The sequence below is a fragment of the Myotis daubentonii genome, chromosome 7 (assembly GCF_963259705.1).
Source record: "Myotis daubentonii chromosome 7, mMyoDau2.1, whole genome shotgun sequence".
In the NCBI taxonomy this organism is placed as follows: domain Eukaryota; kingdom Metazoa; phylum Chordata; class Mammalia; order Chiroptera; family Vespertilionidae; genus Myotis; species Myotis daubentonii.
In genome coordinates, this window is record NC_081846.1 from 51,006,597 (window position 1) to 51,023,284 (window position 16,688).

The 16,688-nt window shown below is 36.6% G+C and overlaps 1 protein-coding gene across 2 annotated transcripts in view; it reads left to right on the forward strand.

Annotated features, from left to right (window-relative positions):
- Positions 1-16,688, forward strand: part of LOC132238577 (sodium channel protein type 1 subunit alpha) — a 104,449-nt gene that overhangs the window by 55,362 nt on the left and 32,399 nt on the right. For both annotated transcript variants that reach the window (XM_059704228.1, XM_059704227.1), the window contains 9 exons: positions 575-716; positions 1,381-1,587; positions 2,675-2,959; positions 4,345-4,692; positions 5,990-6,122; positions 7,513-7,751; positions 9,308-9,481; positions 10,459-10,815; positions 12,262-12,741. In XM_059704228.1, the coding sequence (XP_059560211.1) occupies positions 575-716; positions 1,381-1,587; positions 2,675-2,959; positions 4,345-4,692; positions 5,990-6,122; positions 7,513-7,751; positions 9,308-9,481; positions 10,459-10,815; positions 12,262-12,741 (2,365 nt within the window). The remainder of the gene's footprint in view (positions 1-574; positions 717-1,380; positions 1,588-2,674; positions 2,960-4,344; positions 4,693-5,989; positions 6,123-7,512; positions 7,752-9,307; positions 9,482-10,458; positions 10,816-12,261; positions 12,742-16,688) is intronic.

Consider the following 16,688-nt stretch of genomic DNA (forward strand, 5'->3'; position numbering starts at 1 on the left):
TCTAATGCTGTTTTTAAAAATAAGTTTTTATTGATTTCAGAAAGGAAGGAAGAGGGAGAGAGAGATAGAAACATCAATGATGAGAGAGAATCATTGATCAGCTGCCTCCTGCACGCCCCACACTGGGGATCAAGCCAGCAACCCGGGCATGTGCCTGACCGGGAATTGAACCATGACCTCCTGGTTCATAGAATCGAACTGTGACCTCTGGTTCATAGGTCGATGCTCAACCAGTGAGCCACACCAGCCAGGCTCTAATGCTTTTTTTCTTAGATGAGCATATATGAGCCAAGAGCCAACTCTGGAGGTTTCCATAGTAGGGACAATGAAAAAGAGATAAAATGCTAATTATTGACAGAAAACAATTTTGTAAAATATCATTAGAAATTCTATGAAATATGTTAATGATGACATCAAGTGGCTAGTAAAATTACGTTGTCAAAAATTGAGAAAAGTATTAGTTACTTATCATACTTCTATTCCTTAAAATAGACAATGTTATAACATGCTGCAAGAATAAAAAAAAAAACAAAAACACAGAATTTCTTGTAAAACTTTCTTTTTCACATTACAGCCAATGTCCAGAAGGATACATATGTATGAAAGCTGGTAGAAATCCCAACTATGGCTATACAAGCTTTGATACTTTCAGTTGGGCTTTTTTGTCCCTGTTTCGACTGATGACTCAGGACTTCTGGGAAAACCTTTACCAATTGGTGAGAACCTGAAGCAACACATATTGCATTTTTAAGTAGAAGTATATAAGAAAACCAAGTTAATTATGAAATTCAAACCACAGCATAATATAATAGAAAAGGCACAACTTGAAATCGGGAGATTTGAGTTCCTTTATCCTCTTGATTATAACATTTATTACGCATAGTGATGCTGGGGACAGTGATTCTCTCTAATTTCCCTTGAGCTCAAAACTTACTAACCATCCTTTCGAGACACATCTTCCCAAACAGAAGGCACACCCTTTCCTGGGCTCCCACTACACCCTCAGGTATTATCTACATCCCACAGGTGGCAGGGGATGAAAATTAATAAGCAGATGTAGAAAGATGATTTTGGTTTCTTTCTGGACTTTCATTTAAGACTCAGCTCCTTGATGAAGGTCTCCGTGGTATTTTACTCAATTCTGTTTTATTCTTAGTAATTCCAAGAATTACCTCCTAGAGTTCAAAATGTGAATGCATGAGTTAGGGAAGAAGAGGATAAGGTTAAAAAAACAAAACAAAACAAAGAAGTGGGAGGGGGTGTGACCATCATTATGGTTGTTTATGTCAGAATCCTTCAAAATACACAAGTAAGTTGAAAGTCGGGGCCACCAGTTAATGAAATAATATTGAAAACTAATGCTGATGTTGTTGTTTCCAGACATTACGTGCTGCTGGAAAAACATACATGATCTTTTTTGTGCTGGTCATCTTCTTGGGCTCCTTCTACCTGATAAATTTGATCCTGGCTGTGGTGGCCATGGCCTATGAGGAACAGAATCAGGCCACCATGGAAGAGGCAGAGCAGAAAGAGGCTGAATTTCAGCAGATGCTCGAACAGCTTAAAAAGCAGCAAGAGGCAGCTCAGGTAAATTCATCAAATGAAATACGTCCTGTCTCATGGTATGATATTTTTTATTGTTATGGTTGTTACAAAAATACTTGAAAGAAAGTGAGAGACAGATAATTTGATTGTATTTAAGAGAAGCTGGTAGTAGAGGAGATTGGTAAAGATTTCTACATTTCGAGCATCTATATAGATCCTTTAGACATTCTACATTGTTTAAAATATTAACCACAATAGAACACTCTCATGCTATTTTAATCAGCTGAATATCTTTAGAATAAAAGGGAAATATGATTTTGGGGGTCCTCTCAAGTGAGAGACACTTACTGAATGAGTATACTGGCATTAGGAAAAATCCTAAGAAATCATCTTTTCTTAGAAAAAACTGTATTGGTTATTTAAAAAATTTATTGGAAATTAAAAGTGTTCACCTTCGGTCCCATGCTCACATGGCAAGAATCAGTGCTGAGCTGAAGAAGCTAGGGACTGTATTGGGGAATTGAATGTCTTGTCTTGCTTGGCAGAAACTATGGACCCTCCCCTCTCTAGTCTTCTGATAGAGCATTATGCAGGGCTGAGGAAGGGGTTTTACTACCTTCCATGGATTTTATTGATAATATTTTGAGGATATTGGACAACCCAGTTTCAATAACTGGAGAGAGGACCTCAGCTCTTATCGCATTTCTCCTGCCTTTGGATATGACCTCAACTAACTCATCAGCTTTTCTCACAAGTGCCAGTTTCCTGCTCAGAGAAAAGAAGACAGTGCTAAGTAAATACCAATTTTTAGAGTACATGAAATCCCCAAAAGTACAATGAATATCTGTTCTTGTGGATGCCTGATTGATCCTTTAGAATATGTGGTCTGTGAAGCATAATACAAACACAATAAATGTTAGCACAGAGAACACCAAGTTAACTTTGCAAGTGTTCATTAGGTGAAAAAGAAAAAATAATTCCCTCTAATAATTGCAGAGCTTCTTCTATGTAAGATCAGCTTGAGTCAGCTAACTTTATTTTTTAAATGTCAGGCAAATAGTTGGGCCATTTTTTAAAAAAGATAAAGTCTTCTCTAGTGCCATGCTGAAACCATTTCTCCTCAATGTAGCAGGCAGCCACTGTAACTGCCTCAGAGCATTCCAGAGAACCCAGTGCAGCAGGCCGGCTCTCAGACAGCTCATCTGAAGCCTCCAAGTTGAGTTCCAAGAGTGCTAAGGAGAGAAGAAACCGGAGAAAGAAAAGAAAACAGAAAGAGCAGTCCGGTGGGGAAGAGAAAGATGAGGATGAATTCCAAAAATCTGAATCTGAAGACAGCATCAGGAGGAAAGGGTTTCGCTTCTCCATCGAAGGGAATCGCTTGACCTATGAAAAGAGGTACTCCTCCCCACACCAGGTATGGCACTACTGAGTTAAATGATGCCCGGATGAAAATGAGAATGCTGAAAGAGGGGGAGAATTAAATCAGACTTATGAATCTTCATCAACTGAATTGACTGCTATGTTTATTATATTTAAACCCATCCTTCACATAGTTATGAGAAAATTGCACTCCATATATATGTAAGTCTTACAGCCTGGTGTAGTTGAGACAACACTAAGTTGAAAATAAGAGCCCTGGATTCTCATCCTGATACTGTCTGCTGCTACTTGTAACTAATGGCATTTAATATTTCTGATCATCAACTTTTTAAAATTAAATTTACTGGGGTGACATTGGTTAATGAAGTTATATAGGTTTCAGGGGTACAAATCTGTAATACATCATCAGTAAACTGTATTGTGTGTTCGCCACCCCAAGTCAAGTCTCCTTCCATTGCCATTTATCCCCCCTTTCCTCAGCTTTTTGTTGTTGTTAATGCTACCTCATATTTTTCCCATTGAGTTTTAGAGAGAGTGGGGTGGGGGGGAGAGAAAGAGAGAAAGAGAGAAAGAGAAACATATATGTAAAAAAGACACATCAATTGGTTGCCTGATGCATGTACCCAGACTGGGGCTGGAGATCAAACCTACAACACAGGTACATGCCCTTGACCAGGAATCAAACCCATAATTCATTAATGCGATGGCCAATACTCCAACCACTTAGCAACACCAGCCAGGGCTCCTCAGCTTTTTTAATTTTAAAAAAAGTGGATTTTGGACTAGCTAATCAGTGTCTTTTTGGTCATTTTATACTGCCCCTCCCTCCTAATTTCTTTATAAAACATCATGTGCGCTTCTGAAAATATGAGTCATGGTATACTTTATCAAAAAGTTCATCAGTCTGATTTCAGAAATTTTAACTTCGAGTCCCAAGATACTGAGCCTTATAGATGAAGCAGACATTGTGATTAATTTAAAGTGACTTTAGAAAGATGTACTAAAGCAATTTGTGAAAAGTGATGAAATTCCTTGGAAGGAAAGAGCAATGAAAACAAATGTAGCCTTCTTGTGGCCCTGCTACTGATATTTACCGATTGTTTACAATGTCCATAGTAATATTGCAATGATGTTTCCTTCTGAATTTGAAAAATGGTAGCTCAGGGTTCTGTTTTTCAATATCTTTAAATTGCAATCTGTCTCCCCATTCAGGACTCGAAACCTTCTCTTATAAAACGAATTTAACTTAATCTGAAAATGCACATAAAATGAAAATGTTGTTAATCAAAAGAAATGAATCATGCTCTGTCATGAATGCTAAAATCTCCTTCAACTTAATCTTGCAAATTAAAAACACATTTCAAATGGCTATATTAATGATTTTGCTTTTTTTTTTTTTTTTTTGGTGTCCCACTTTAGTCTTTGTTGAGCATCCGTGGCTCCATATTTTCTCCAAGGCGCAATAGCAGAACGAGCCTTTTCAGCTTTAGAGGGCGAGCAAAGGATGTGGGCTCAGAGAATGACTTTGCCGACGATGAGCACAGCACCTTTGAGGATAATGAGAGCCGGAGGGACTCCTTGTTTGTGCCCCGACGACACGGAGAACGACGCAACAGTAACCTAAGTCAGACCAGCCGGTCGTCCCGGGTGCTGGCAGTGTTTCCCGCGAGTGGGAAGATGCACAGCACTGTGGATTGCAATGGTGTGGTTTCCTTGGTTGGTGGACCCTCGGTTCCTACATCGCCTGTTGGACAGCTTCTGCCAGAGGTGATAATAGATAAGCCAGCTACTGATGACAATGTAAGGAAGTTTTAAACAGTTCAGGCATGGCTGGCCCATTACTGCTGCACCAGCCAGTGTTTCTACAGAATGGAACCCCTTGAGAATGATTCCTGGTTGGTCAAGCTGTGAATGCACCTGCATCTTGTAATACCTTTATAGACTAACCAACTAAAACTTAAAGCCTCAACACTCTCTTGCATAACACCTGAATGCATTTACCTATTAAACACGCTAAGGATAAATTAGACACAATCATAAGTTACTGTCTCCAGTTGGAGGATTTGCTATATACCCATGCTGAACTTAGATAGTAGGGCATCTTCTAGAGCCTGGTAAAAAGTGAATGAATGATGTCTATGTTTAAGTGTAAAGGGTGTATAATAAATCTTTCCAACAGAGTCTTCGATATAGCCCTGCTTTAGTTTAGAAGATTTTTAAGAACACTGTGCCTAAATACATAGCTTCATTGTTCTCTTAAAATTTTCTAGTACTCATATTTGTCTTACTAAAAAAAAAATGCTGATATAGGCTTTCTCAAAACTTAGTGAAAAGAAACAAATAAATGATTAATACAGACAGGTAAAACAATTGTCTGTGTTCAAAGGTATGTTATATGTTTGTGATGCATAACCTGCTGATGGGGAATTTCTAAATACATGCTGCCTCATTAGACTGTTAACTCACTTGGAAATATATCAGCATGATGAGGCATGACTAAGTCAGTATCAGATGACTTATTGCTTTGGTACCCTGGATGAAACTGTTGTCCATGCAGCATGCGTGTGTGTGTGTGTTCTTAAACATACATTTTGTGTTGTCAGTGACCATCTATGTCTTGTGCCCAGAAACTGAGATGGCAATTACATGTGTTATGATCATTTCTATTTCTTTAAAAATAAGCAGCTTCCTTTCTCAAAAGAAAATGCCCTGATCATTTATATGAATTTTTCAAGTTGTTAGTTTTTCGCTATTAGTTCTAAAATAAAGGTAACTGTTAAATCTGTCTCTCAAGAGATTTATCAACTCTATCTAAATGACATCATGTCTCATAAAATTATGAAATCAGAAGGTTAAAAAAATTCAGTTTTTGCTGTATGGCTAAACAGTTGACAGTTTGGACACTCCAGGTTAATTATACAATAAGTCAGCAATATCTGCCATCACCAATTAAATATGAAAGTGCATGATGCATGTGTTTCATGCAATTCACTCTATCATGTTAGCTGTTTACTCGTCATAGGGTTCAAGTTAATTATTTAATACATTAGCATTTTCTTTACAGGGAACAACGACTGAAACTGAAGTGAGAAAAAGACGGTCAAGTTCTTTCCATGTGTCCCTGGATTTTCTAGAAGATCCTTCCCAAAGGCAAAGAGCGATGAGTATAGCCAGCATTTTAACAAATACAGTAGAAGGTTTGTAACAAGTTCCATTCAATTCAATTTATTAAACGTGTCGTCTCTTTTAAACAAATCTCTCTATTTGTGCATTGGACACAGTATATTCTGTGGAAAGTATAGTAGGTCTTCTTCAAGAGTTATTCTTTGTTATACCTACTTAGAAGTCCTAGGAACTTTAAAAAAATTCTTTAAACTCAGTGATATTGGACCTCTAACAAATGTTTTCCTGTGTGTGGAAAATCCTTGAAAATGCAGAATAAGCGTTTCTTTTTTTTAAAAGAGTTAATATAAGTTTAGTATAGTTTATTTTTAATCTTTACTGTTGAAAATATTACATAGGTCCACCTTTTTCCCCCATTAACCTCTTCCAGCCCACTCCCGTCCTCCCCGCCCAGGCCCCCACTGCCCCATTATCTGTGTCCAAGGGTTATGCATATATGCATACAAGTTCTTGGTTGGTCTCTTCCCACCTGCCCTCCCCTGCCTTCTCTCTGTGGTTCAACAGTCTGTTCATGCTTCTATGACTCTGGGTCTATTTTTGATTATCAGTATTTGGTTCATTAGATTCCACATATAAGTGATATCATGTGAATAAGCATTTCTATTAGGGGTTTCTAATCCCATTAGTCATAGTGATTCTCTCTTCTGTTCTACTTAGTTTAAGACTTCCAACATCAACCTAAATACTCTCAAGATTGCAAGAGAGAAGTAGGTCATTTTTGTAAAATAAAAACAAATTTTAAAAAATGATTCTTGGCTCATGTTGATCCCTACCCTATCTCTTACAGCCAGAGGATAATAGGTTAGCCAGATATTAACACAGAATGACACTTCCCCAATCCATGTTTCTATTGAGACTTCATTTAAAAGATGATTCAGCCCTAACCTGTTTGGCTCAGTGGATAGAGCGTCGGCCTGTGGACTGAAGGGTCCCGGGTTCGATTCCAGTCAAGGGCATGTACCTTGGTTGCAGGCACATCCCTAGCAGGGGGTGGGCAGGAGGCAGCTGATCGATGTTTCTCTCTCATTGATATTTCTAACTCTCTATCCCTCTCCCTTACTCTCTGTAAAAAATCAATAACATGTATTTTTTTAAAAAATAAAAATAAAATACAAGATGATTCATTTAAGTTAAAGGCTGAGCCACATTATCAATACATACAAGGAAAAAAACTGTTCTTTGCTACTTCTGTTTTATGTGTATGTCTAATGAAATATGTTCAGGAGTCTAAAGAATAAATACTTTAGATTTTTGTTTTGTTTTGTTTTAAGTACAAAAGGGGTTGACTCTGTAGCAATGGGAAACCTGTTGATTACTGAAAAGAAGTCTAGTGGATCTGAAATAAATGTGTGTATAAAATAAATCTTTTGGTGGTGGTTCTTATTTTTTTTTTTTTCAATCTAGAACTTGAAGAATCCAGGCAGAAATGCCCGCCCTGTTGGTACAAATTTGCCAACATATTCTTAATCTGGGACTGTTCACCATATTGGTTAAAAGTGAAACATATTGTCAACCTGGTTGTGATGGACCCATTTGTTGACCTGACCATTACCATCTGTATTGTCTTAAATACTCTTTTCATGGCCATGGAGCACTACCCCATGACAGCTCATTTCAATCATGTGCTTACAGTAGGAAACTTGGTAAGCATATTAGAAGGTAAATGTGTTCAGTCTTTGATTTTTTTGTTTTGTTTGAGAAACTGTTTACATTTAATAGCTTTTAGCAGTCTTTCCACCAAACTTCCTACTCCTGGCTCCCAAAAGATAGGAAATATATCTAGCTGACTTCACTGTACATTTTGCCAACAATAATAGTCCTTGATATCAGAGCAAAAAAACTAAGAAAGTAATAGGCATAGGACTTTTTGAAAAGTCAATATTAATAGTTATAATGTTTTTAAGATGCAGAAGCAGTTTAAGGACACACTTTTTGAAATAATATTATTGCAGTTTCCCTACCGGTAGAAGATTAAAATAAAATAGTAGATCTTTCTATCTTGCTTAGTCATCATCATTATAAGCAAGAACTTAACCAGTCAAAATGTCTCCAGCTTTTCCACTTCCAGAATCTAGGTAGGACATATATTGTTTTATCCATCTATTCTATAATAAAACTATAAAATATTGAAATTGCCCAGTACATTTTGTGTATTATATGATTAACAAGGCCATTTTGGTTGCAGGTTGCCACTTGATTCTTTCTCTTCTGTGCTTAAAAAAAAATAAATTATTGAAGTGTTTGTCAGCTGACTCAACTTAGGAATATTAGCTTTTATTTGCTGAAAGAGAGCTCTACAGTAATGCATGCATTTGCCATATTTGTTTTGAGATTTAGGATTTTTGGTGGTAAAGGCAGAACATGTAAAATGTACTGCATTTTAATATTTACATTTTCAAAGCACTAGGGTTTATACTATGGAAGTAAATTTATTTTTTTGTGTGCTTAACAAATTGATAATAGTAATATTATATCATTATAATGATATAATATTACTATTATATTATTATAATACATATACATGTTTAATAACTATCTGATTTGAGGGAAATGAGAATAAACCTCTTGATAAATAAAATTGTTTCTGGGAAAAATCTTGTCAGTACCTGTGCTGTTTGAAAAGGCAGTTTGATTTAATACATAGAACATTGGTTAAAAATAGATTTGCACTCAAATCCTAGTTTTCCCATTTTCCAATTGTATGATACCAGGCAAATCATTGAACCCATCTAAAGTTCTCTTTCCTCAACAGTAAGGTAATTATAATACCTGCCTTAGCCACTTAGTAAACTTCTGTGAGGCTCGGCCAGCATGGCTCAGTGGTTGAGCATCGACCCATGAATCAAGAGGTCACGGTTCGATTCCCCGTCAGGGCACATGTCCAGGTTGCGAGCTTGGTCCCCAGTGTAGGGCCATCAGGAGGCAGCTGATCAATGATTCTCATCATCATTGATGTTTCTATCTCTTTCTCTCCCTCTCCCTTCATCTCTAAAATCAATAAAAATATATTTTTTAAAACTTTCGTGAGAATAAAATGAAATGATGTCTATGAGAGCCTTTTATCAATTATAATTGTGTAAGCTAGCAATAGAATCATTATGGGGAAAGTAGCATAAGCATTTTGTTCTAAGAGCAAATATTGTGTCATTCTACTTTATCATTATTTGATGGAATTACAGTAATTTTGTTTTGATCTTAGGTTTTCACTGGGATCTTTACAGCAGAAATGTTTCTGAAAATTATTGCCATGGATCCTTACTATTATTTCCAAGAAGGCTGGAATATCTTTGATGGTTTTATTGTGACACTTAGCCTGGTAGAACTTGGCCTCGCCAATGTGGAAGGATTATCAGTTCTCCGTTCATTTCGATTGGTAAAAACAAACAAACAAAAACAGCAACAACAAAATCTTTCCAATAACCAGGGTTTTTGCATAACACTATTGTAGATTTGAACACACAACCACTAACATTTTCAGTTTTTGTGTGACATTTGCATTGTCAGAAACTGTTCCTAAATGGATAAAATTTCTCCACTTATTTCAAAAAATGTTTATTGCGAAAAGCATAGTCATGTAAAGTTTAATATATTTCTCAGTTACCATTCTAATTATTGTTTCTAGAGATAACTACAGTCAATATTTCTGGATCTAAAAATATTTATAATGAAAATGTATCCCATTTTAGTAGTAACTTAAAATATAAACAACCCTCTGTAACAATGGATGATGATGAGATACAAGATGTGCGGGCAGAAACTTTTCCTAATTCTACCTCTGGAAAACAAGCTTCTTCACAATCACAGGAAAGAAAGCTGTAGGGTTACTTAACATGCCCATTGATTCACATATATGTTCTTATACATCAGACAAAGAATTTTAATCATGGGAAATATTCCAAACTTTAAAATGCAGGCACACCTAGCTATGCCAGTGCCTCAAAGGAGCATTAATAAATAATAAATACTTTTCTACACTTATAGTAGAACTCAATATGATGTTACTTTGCATGCTGTTAACAAATAAGTATCAGCAGAAATCATTGCAATTCCAATGTTAATATTAGGGTCAGGCCTAGTATGGCTTATAACCACCTTCACTAAACAAATTAAGCACATTTGGATCCCACATCGGCATTAAACATCTACTCTTAGGGAAAATGATCTACATGGTTAAAATATGTAAGAACCAGATTCTTGTTAGGGGATCCAAAATTACCCATGAGCCAGAGAGGGTTCAAAGGCAGGGCAGATGTTATAACAGACTCAATACTAATCACCATTTCTTGGTAAACCATAATATATATATATAACCTCTTTAAAGGTCATGATAATTTTTTTTTTATTTTCCAGCTTCGAGTTTTCAAGTTGGCAAAATCTTGGCCAACGTTAAACATGCTAATAAAGATCATCGGCAACTCAGTGGGGGCTCTGGGTAACCTCACCTTGGTGTTGGCCATCATCGTCTTCATTTTTGCTGTGGTCGGCATGCAGCTCTTTGGCAAAAGCTACAAAGATTGTGTCTGCAAGATTGCCAGCGACTGTAAGCTCCCACGCTGGCACATGAATGACTTCTTCCACTCCTTCCTGATTGTGTTCCGTGTGTTGTGTGGAGAGTGGATAGAGACCATGTGGGACTGCATGGAGGTCGCTGGTCAAGCCATGTGCCTTACTGTCTTCATGATGGTCATGGTCATTGGAAACCTGGTGGTATGCACTTATTTGAGATATGTATTTCAGAAATAGATTAAGAGCACGGTAGAATGATGACATTTTATCCAAAACAAAAAGTATGATTAATAATTTTGAAAGTCTCTTACCTTGTATATGCTTATAGTCTCATTTTGACAACACATCAATATAGCAGGGACTCTACAGTAATACTCAACACCACTTTGTCAATCATGTCATCACATTTATTATGTGAATTCTTATACAGTATCATATTGAAGACACGCCTAATAGGATATGTTGAGAACATTCAGAGACAAGGGAAGGAAAAGTCTGGAAACAATTTAGAGAAAACCCAATCTTACTTGCTAGTTTAGGACTAAAAAGTGAAGCCTTTAAGTGTTCATACTGATTTTACCATTTTCTTGTCCCTTCATGGGCACAGTAACAGTCACTCTCTGGGATAGCCAATTCTCTAGTAGCTCTCAGTCAAAACAAAGGTTGGCTAATAAGTCCTGAGGTTACCTGAATCGAGTAACTGATCAACTCTTGTCTCTCTTTAAACTTGGAATATTAATTACTTTTTATAGTATAGAAATAGATAATATATTCCAAAGGATATATACATTAGTGTGTCAGTCTTATGGAAATATTAGGAATAAATAGCTCTCCTAATTAATAAACAGTTCTCCTAATTAGTCAATTAGTTCAATTAGTGAGGTATGAAAAATATAATAGATTAAGAAAACAAGTGTCAATGCCTATGTTAAACCCCTAATTCTCATTCTGGGTCATAATGGTCATATTTCAATTAATGTCCTATGCAGTATCACTCTTTATCAATAAAGAAACTATGGAATGTATTTAAACTCATAATTGCAAGCATTAGTGATTTTTAAGTTTAGAGCTCTTTTATAAGTACATACATCAATCTGTTTTCTTTTTTTTTTTAAAAATATATTTTATTGATTTTTTACAGAGAGGAAGGGAGAGAGATAGAGAGTTAGAAACATCGATGAGAGAGAAACATCGATCAGCCGCCTCCTGCACATCTCCTACTGGGGATGTGCCCGCAACCCAGGTACATGCCCTTGACCGGAATCGAACCTAGGACCCTTCAGTCCGCAGGCCGACGCTCTATCCACTGAGCCAAACCGGTTTCGGCCAATCTGTTTTCTTATAATCAAACAGTTTTAAACTTAGCTAAACATTAGGGCATCTCATACAACTTCTCATTCTATACATGAGAGAGCTTGAGACCAACAGAAATCATCTCTTTGCTAAAGGATGTATGTGTAGGGAAATAGCTATTGAGCAGGATCAAAAATTCAGATCGCCCAATCTCTAATCACTGTACTGTGGTGTTCCTCTCTTGTCTAGTTGTTAGAACTTATAGTTTCCTCTATACTTAGAGGAATAAGTGATGTCCATATGCTATTCTTTATATTGGGGTGAAATTATAATCATGTTTATATTATTTTTAAGGTCCTGAACCTCTTTCTGGCCTTGCTTCTGAGCTCATTTAGTGCAGACAACCTTGCAGCCACTGATGATGATAATGAAATGAACAATCTCCAAATTGCTGTGGAGAGGATGCATAAAGGAATCGCTTATGTGAAGAGAAAAATATATGAATTTATTCAACAATCCTTCGTTAGAAAGCAAAAGATTTTAGATGAAATTAAACCACTTGATGATCTACACAATAAGAAAGACAGCTGTATGTCCAATCATACAGAAATTGGGAAAGATCTTCGCTATCTTAAAGATGTAAATGGAACCACAAGTGGAATAGCAACTGGCAGCAGTGTTGAAAAATACATTATTGATGAAAGTGATTACATGTCATTCATAAATAATCCCAGTCTTACTGTGACTGTACCAATTGCTGTAGGAGAGTCTGACTTTGAAAATTTAAACACAGAGGACTTCAGTAGTGAATCAGATCTGGAAGAAAGCAAAGAGGTAAGATTTTGTAGTTGTGGGTAGATATGACTATGTATGTGTATTTATAATTATATATTTTCTATCTAGATTTTTTTGCCATCATATAAAGTTTTATTTCACTGATAAATCAAAGATTTAAGACCAGGGAAATGATTGATAAATTAAAGAGTAATGTAGTTTTTGTGTGAATTTTCTCATTTTTATTAATGGATATTTGTTAGATGTTGAATAAGTGAATGATCCCAGAAATAAATAAGCATCATCTGATTTAATACATATGATAACTTTGAAAGGAATGTGTTATTATTCTAAATTTTCAGAGAAGAAAATTAGCTGATGGAGCTTAAAGTCCTATAACTAATGAGGGGTATAGCTGAGAACTGAACTTACAGTCTTTGTTTACAAGGGTCTGTATATCTTCCATTGCATCACATTGTCTCATATACATGGAAGAGAACTTAACCAGAAGAAATATCCTATATAGATCCTCCAATTAAAATTATAGTGACCTATGTGTTAATCTTCCAGGATGCCATAGAATATGTCGGACACGGCATGGCTTAAGCAACCAAAATATATTCCCTCACATTTCTGGAGGCTGTAAAATTCGAGATCAAGGTGATAGCAGGGTCAGTGCCTGGTGAGAGTGCTCTCCTGGGGCTGCAGATGGCTGCCTTCTCACTGCGTGCTCACCTGGCCTTTCCTAGATGTCATGTGTGGAGAGAGAGCTCGGGTGTCTTTTCCTCCTCTTGTAAGAGCAACTGCCCTGTCAGATTAGGGCCCCACCTTAGGATCTCCTTTAACCTCTATCAGTACCTCACAGGCCCTGTCTCCAAATACAGTCACACTGGGAGTTAGAGCTTCAAGAAATTAATTGTGGGGGCACACAATTTAGTCCATGGCAACTTAATTAGAAATATTAAGCTAAAACTCTAATGGATATGAAAGATAATTCAAAGGAAGTCTAGAAGAAAGCATCTTCATTTCCCATTTATGGTGGGGAAATCTCAAAAACAGAAAATACTCTTTAGTTTACATTGTTTAAATTGTTTTCTTTTTTAATTAAAATTTTTAAAATATACATTTTTATTGATTTCAGAGAGGAAGGAAAAGGGGAGAGAGAGAGAGAGAGAGAGAGAGAGAGAGAGAGAGAGAGAGAGAGAGAGAGAGAGAGAGAGAGAGAACCATCAATGATGAAAGAGAATCACTGATTGGTTGCCTCCTGCACACCCCATACTGGGGATCGAGCCCGCAACCCAGGCATGTGCCCTGACCGGGAATCGAACTCTGACCTCCTGGTTCATAGGTTGATGCTCAACCACTGAGCCATGCCAGCCAAGCTAATTAAAAATTTTAATGTTGACATTATTGCAAGTATCTTCCACTTTCCCTTCCTTTGCCTACCTCAATCCACCATATCCTCCTCCTCCCTCCACCTTTACCACACTCATGTCCATGGGGTTCGCATAAATATTTTTTAACTAATCTCTTCACCTTCTGTATCTAATCACCATCACCCCTCCCCCTTCAGGCACCCACCAGGCTGTTCCATGTATCCATTATTCTGGTTCCATTTTATTCATCAGTTTATTTTGTTCATTAGGTTACACATATTAGTGAAATCATCTGGTATTTGTCTTTCTCTGATTGGATTATTTCCCTTAGCATAATACTCTCTAGTTCCGTCTATGCTAATAGCAAAGGATAAGAGTTCCTTCTTTTTTACAGCCATGTAGTGTTCCATTGTTTAAATGTACCACAGCTTGTTAATCCACTCACCGGCTGATCAGCACTTGGGTTATTTCCAGATCTTAGCTATTGTAAATAATGCTGCTGTGAACATAGGGTTGCAGATATTTTTTGATTGGTGTTTCAGGATTCTTAGGCTATATTCTTAAGAAGTGGGATCACTGGGTCAAAAGGCAGTTCCATTTTGCATTTTTGAGGAAACTCATACTGTTTTCTACAGTGGTGTCACCAGTTTGCATTCCCACCAATAGTGCATTGGGTTCTCTTTTCTCTATATCCTTGCCAGCACTTGTTGTTTGATGATTTATTGATAGTAGCCATTCTGTGAGGTGATACATATATTACAAACTATATAATATTGTTATGAAAATTATTACCATTTATTCAGTAAGCATATGCCAAGCATTCCTCATGTGTTATCTGCTTTGGTTCCTATAGCAACTATGTGAAGTAGGGACCATTTTATAAATTAGAAACTAAAGCTTAAAGAATCAAGTTAATTGCCTAAGGTCTATAAAACAGTTATTGAGACTCAAACCCAAGCTTGTCTGACTAAAAAGAGAACTAAACGCTTTCAGTAGACACATTAAATATTTGTTAACTAGAGGCCTGGCACGGGTAGGATCCCTAGGCCTGGCCGTCGGTCAGGGTGATCAGATTCCCTGCCTACCAGCCTCCCCACCTCCTCCTTCCCTCACTCCCTCAGCATCCCGCTGCAGCCGCTGGTTGCCCGCCATGTTCCATGCCACCCCTGGTGGTCAGTGCATGTCATAGCAAGCGACTGAACTCTCAGTCAAACTCCTGAGGGGACAATTTGTATATTAGCCTTTTATCATATAGTACTAGAGGCCCAATGCACGAAATTTGAGCAAGGGGCTTGGCCTCCGCCATGGTGGCAGCTGCCTCTGCCTTGGCCCCCGCCGCAGTGGCTTTGCCCAGAAGGTCGTTTGGAAGTTCGTCAGGAAGGTCGACAGGAAGGTCATCAGAAAGGTGATCTGGTCTAATTAGCATATTACACTTTTATTGTTATAGATTATGTTAACATTAAAAATTAATATTAAAACACTAGTGACTCTGCTCAATATAGCAAAATGAATTTAAAAATGGAAATACTCATTTGGTTTACAATTTTATTTTCTAGCCTGGGAATTATTAATGAATTTTGCAGATTTTTTTTTTTTTTGGTGTCTAACTTATTTGTGTTATAATAATTTTCTGTTGGTTCAATATATGATGAAATGTTATTTTTCTTTTGTTACTTTAAAGCTAATCATTGATACAAAAATTCATGTTAAAAATCAGAATTTAGAATATATTAGAGTTTTATTCCTCCACCATCACCTCTACTCTGGGCAATTGTTTGACTATCATTAGATTTCACAATAAGAACAATTCAATATTTAGTAAATGTGAATAATCTACTGAAGACTTTCACTCTAACACACAGCTTGATGAAGAAATCATCTGGGTTTTAGGGATGATGTGGGAATTAATGACAATATTTAATTTTTCTAGCTGCTCTGTGAAAATACTAAATCGCTGTACAGTGGTTTTTCCTTTGATATTATATGGGTATTTTGTTGAGACTCTTTAATAGAGGCCATTTTAAAGTTTAATATGCTTAGTGTACATTGGAAATATTTACTAATGCACAATATACACAATTAAATATTAATATTGTTGAGGTTGTAGAACATCTCATTTATGTATGACTTAAGGTTTTATATATATATATATATATATATATATAACCATATAATACACTAGGCATGTATTAAAATAGTACATGCCTAGGTTTAAAAATAAATATTTTTCTCAAAAATAATATTTATAGACACATACATATTCTGTACCCTTTTGACCCCTAAATTCTAGGTTTACTTTTTAAAATATGTTTTTATTGATTTCAGAAAGGAAGGGAGAGGGAGAGAGAGACAGAAACATCAATGATGAGAGAGAATCCTTGATCGGCTGCTTCCTGCATGCCCCCCACTGAGGACTGAGCTCGGGCATGTGCCCTGACCTGGAACTGAACTGTGACCTCCTGGTTTATAGGTCGAAGCTCAACCACTGAGTCACACCAGCTGGGCCCACTTTATTTTTAATATATTTTAGCACTTATTATCAATTGAACTTATATTAAATCCTATAGATAAGTTCCCTCTAACAAACCAAGTCTAACATAAAAGCAAAAACATCCTAAGATCAAGTCAGAG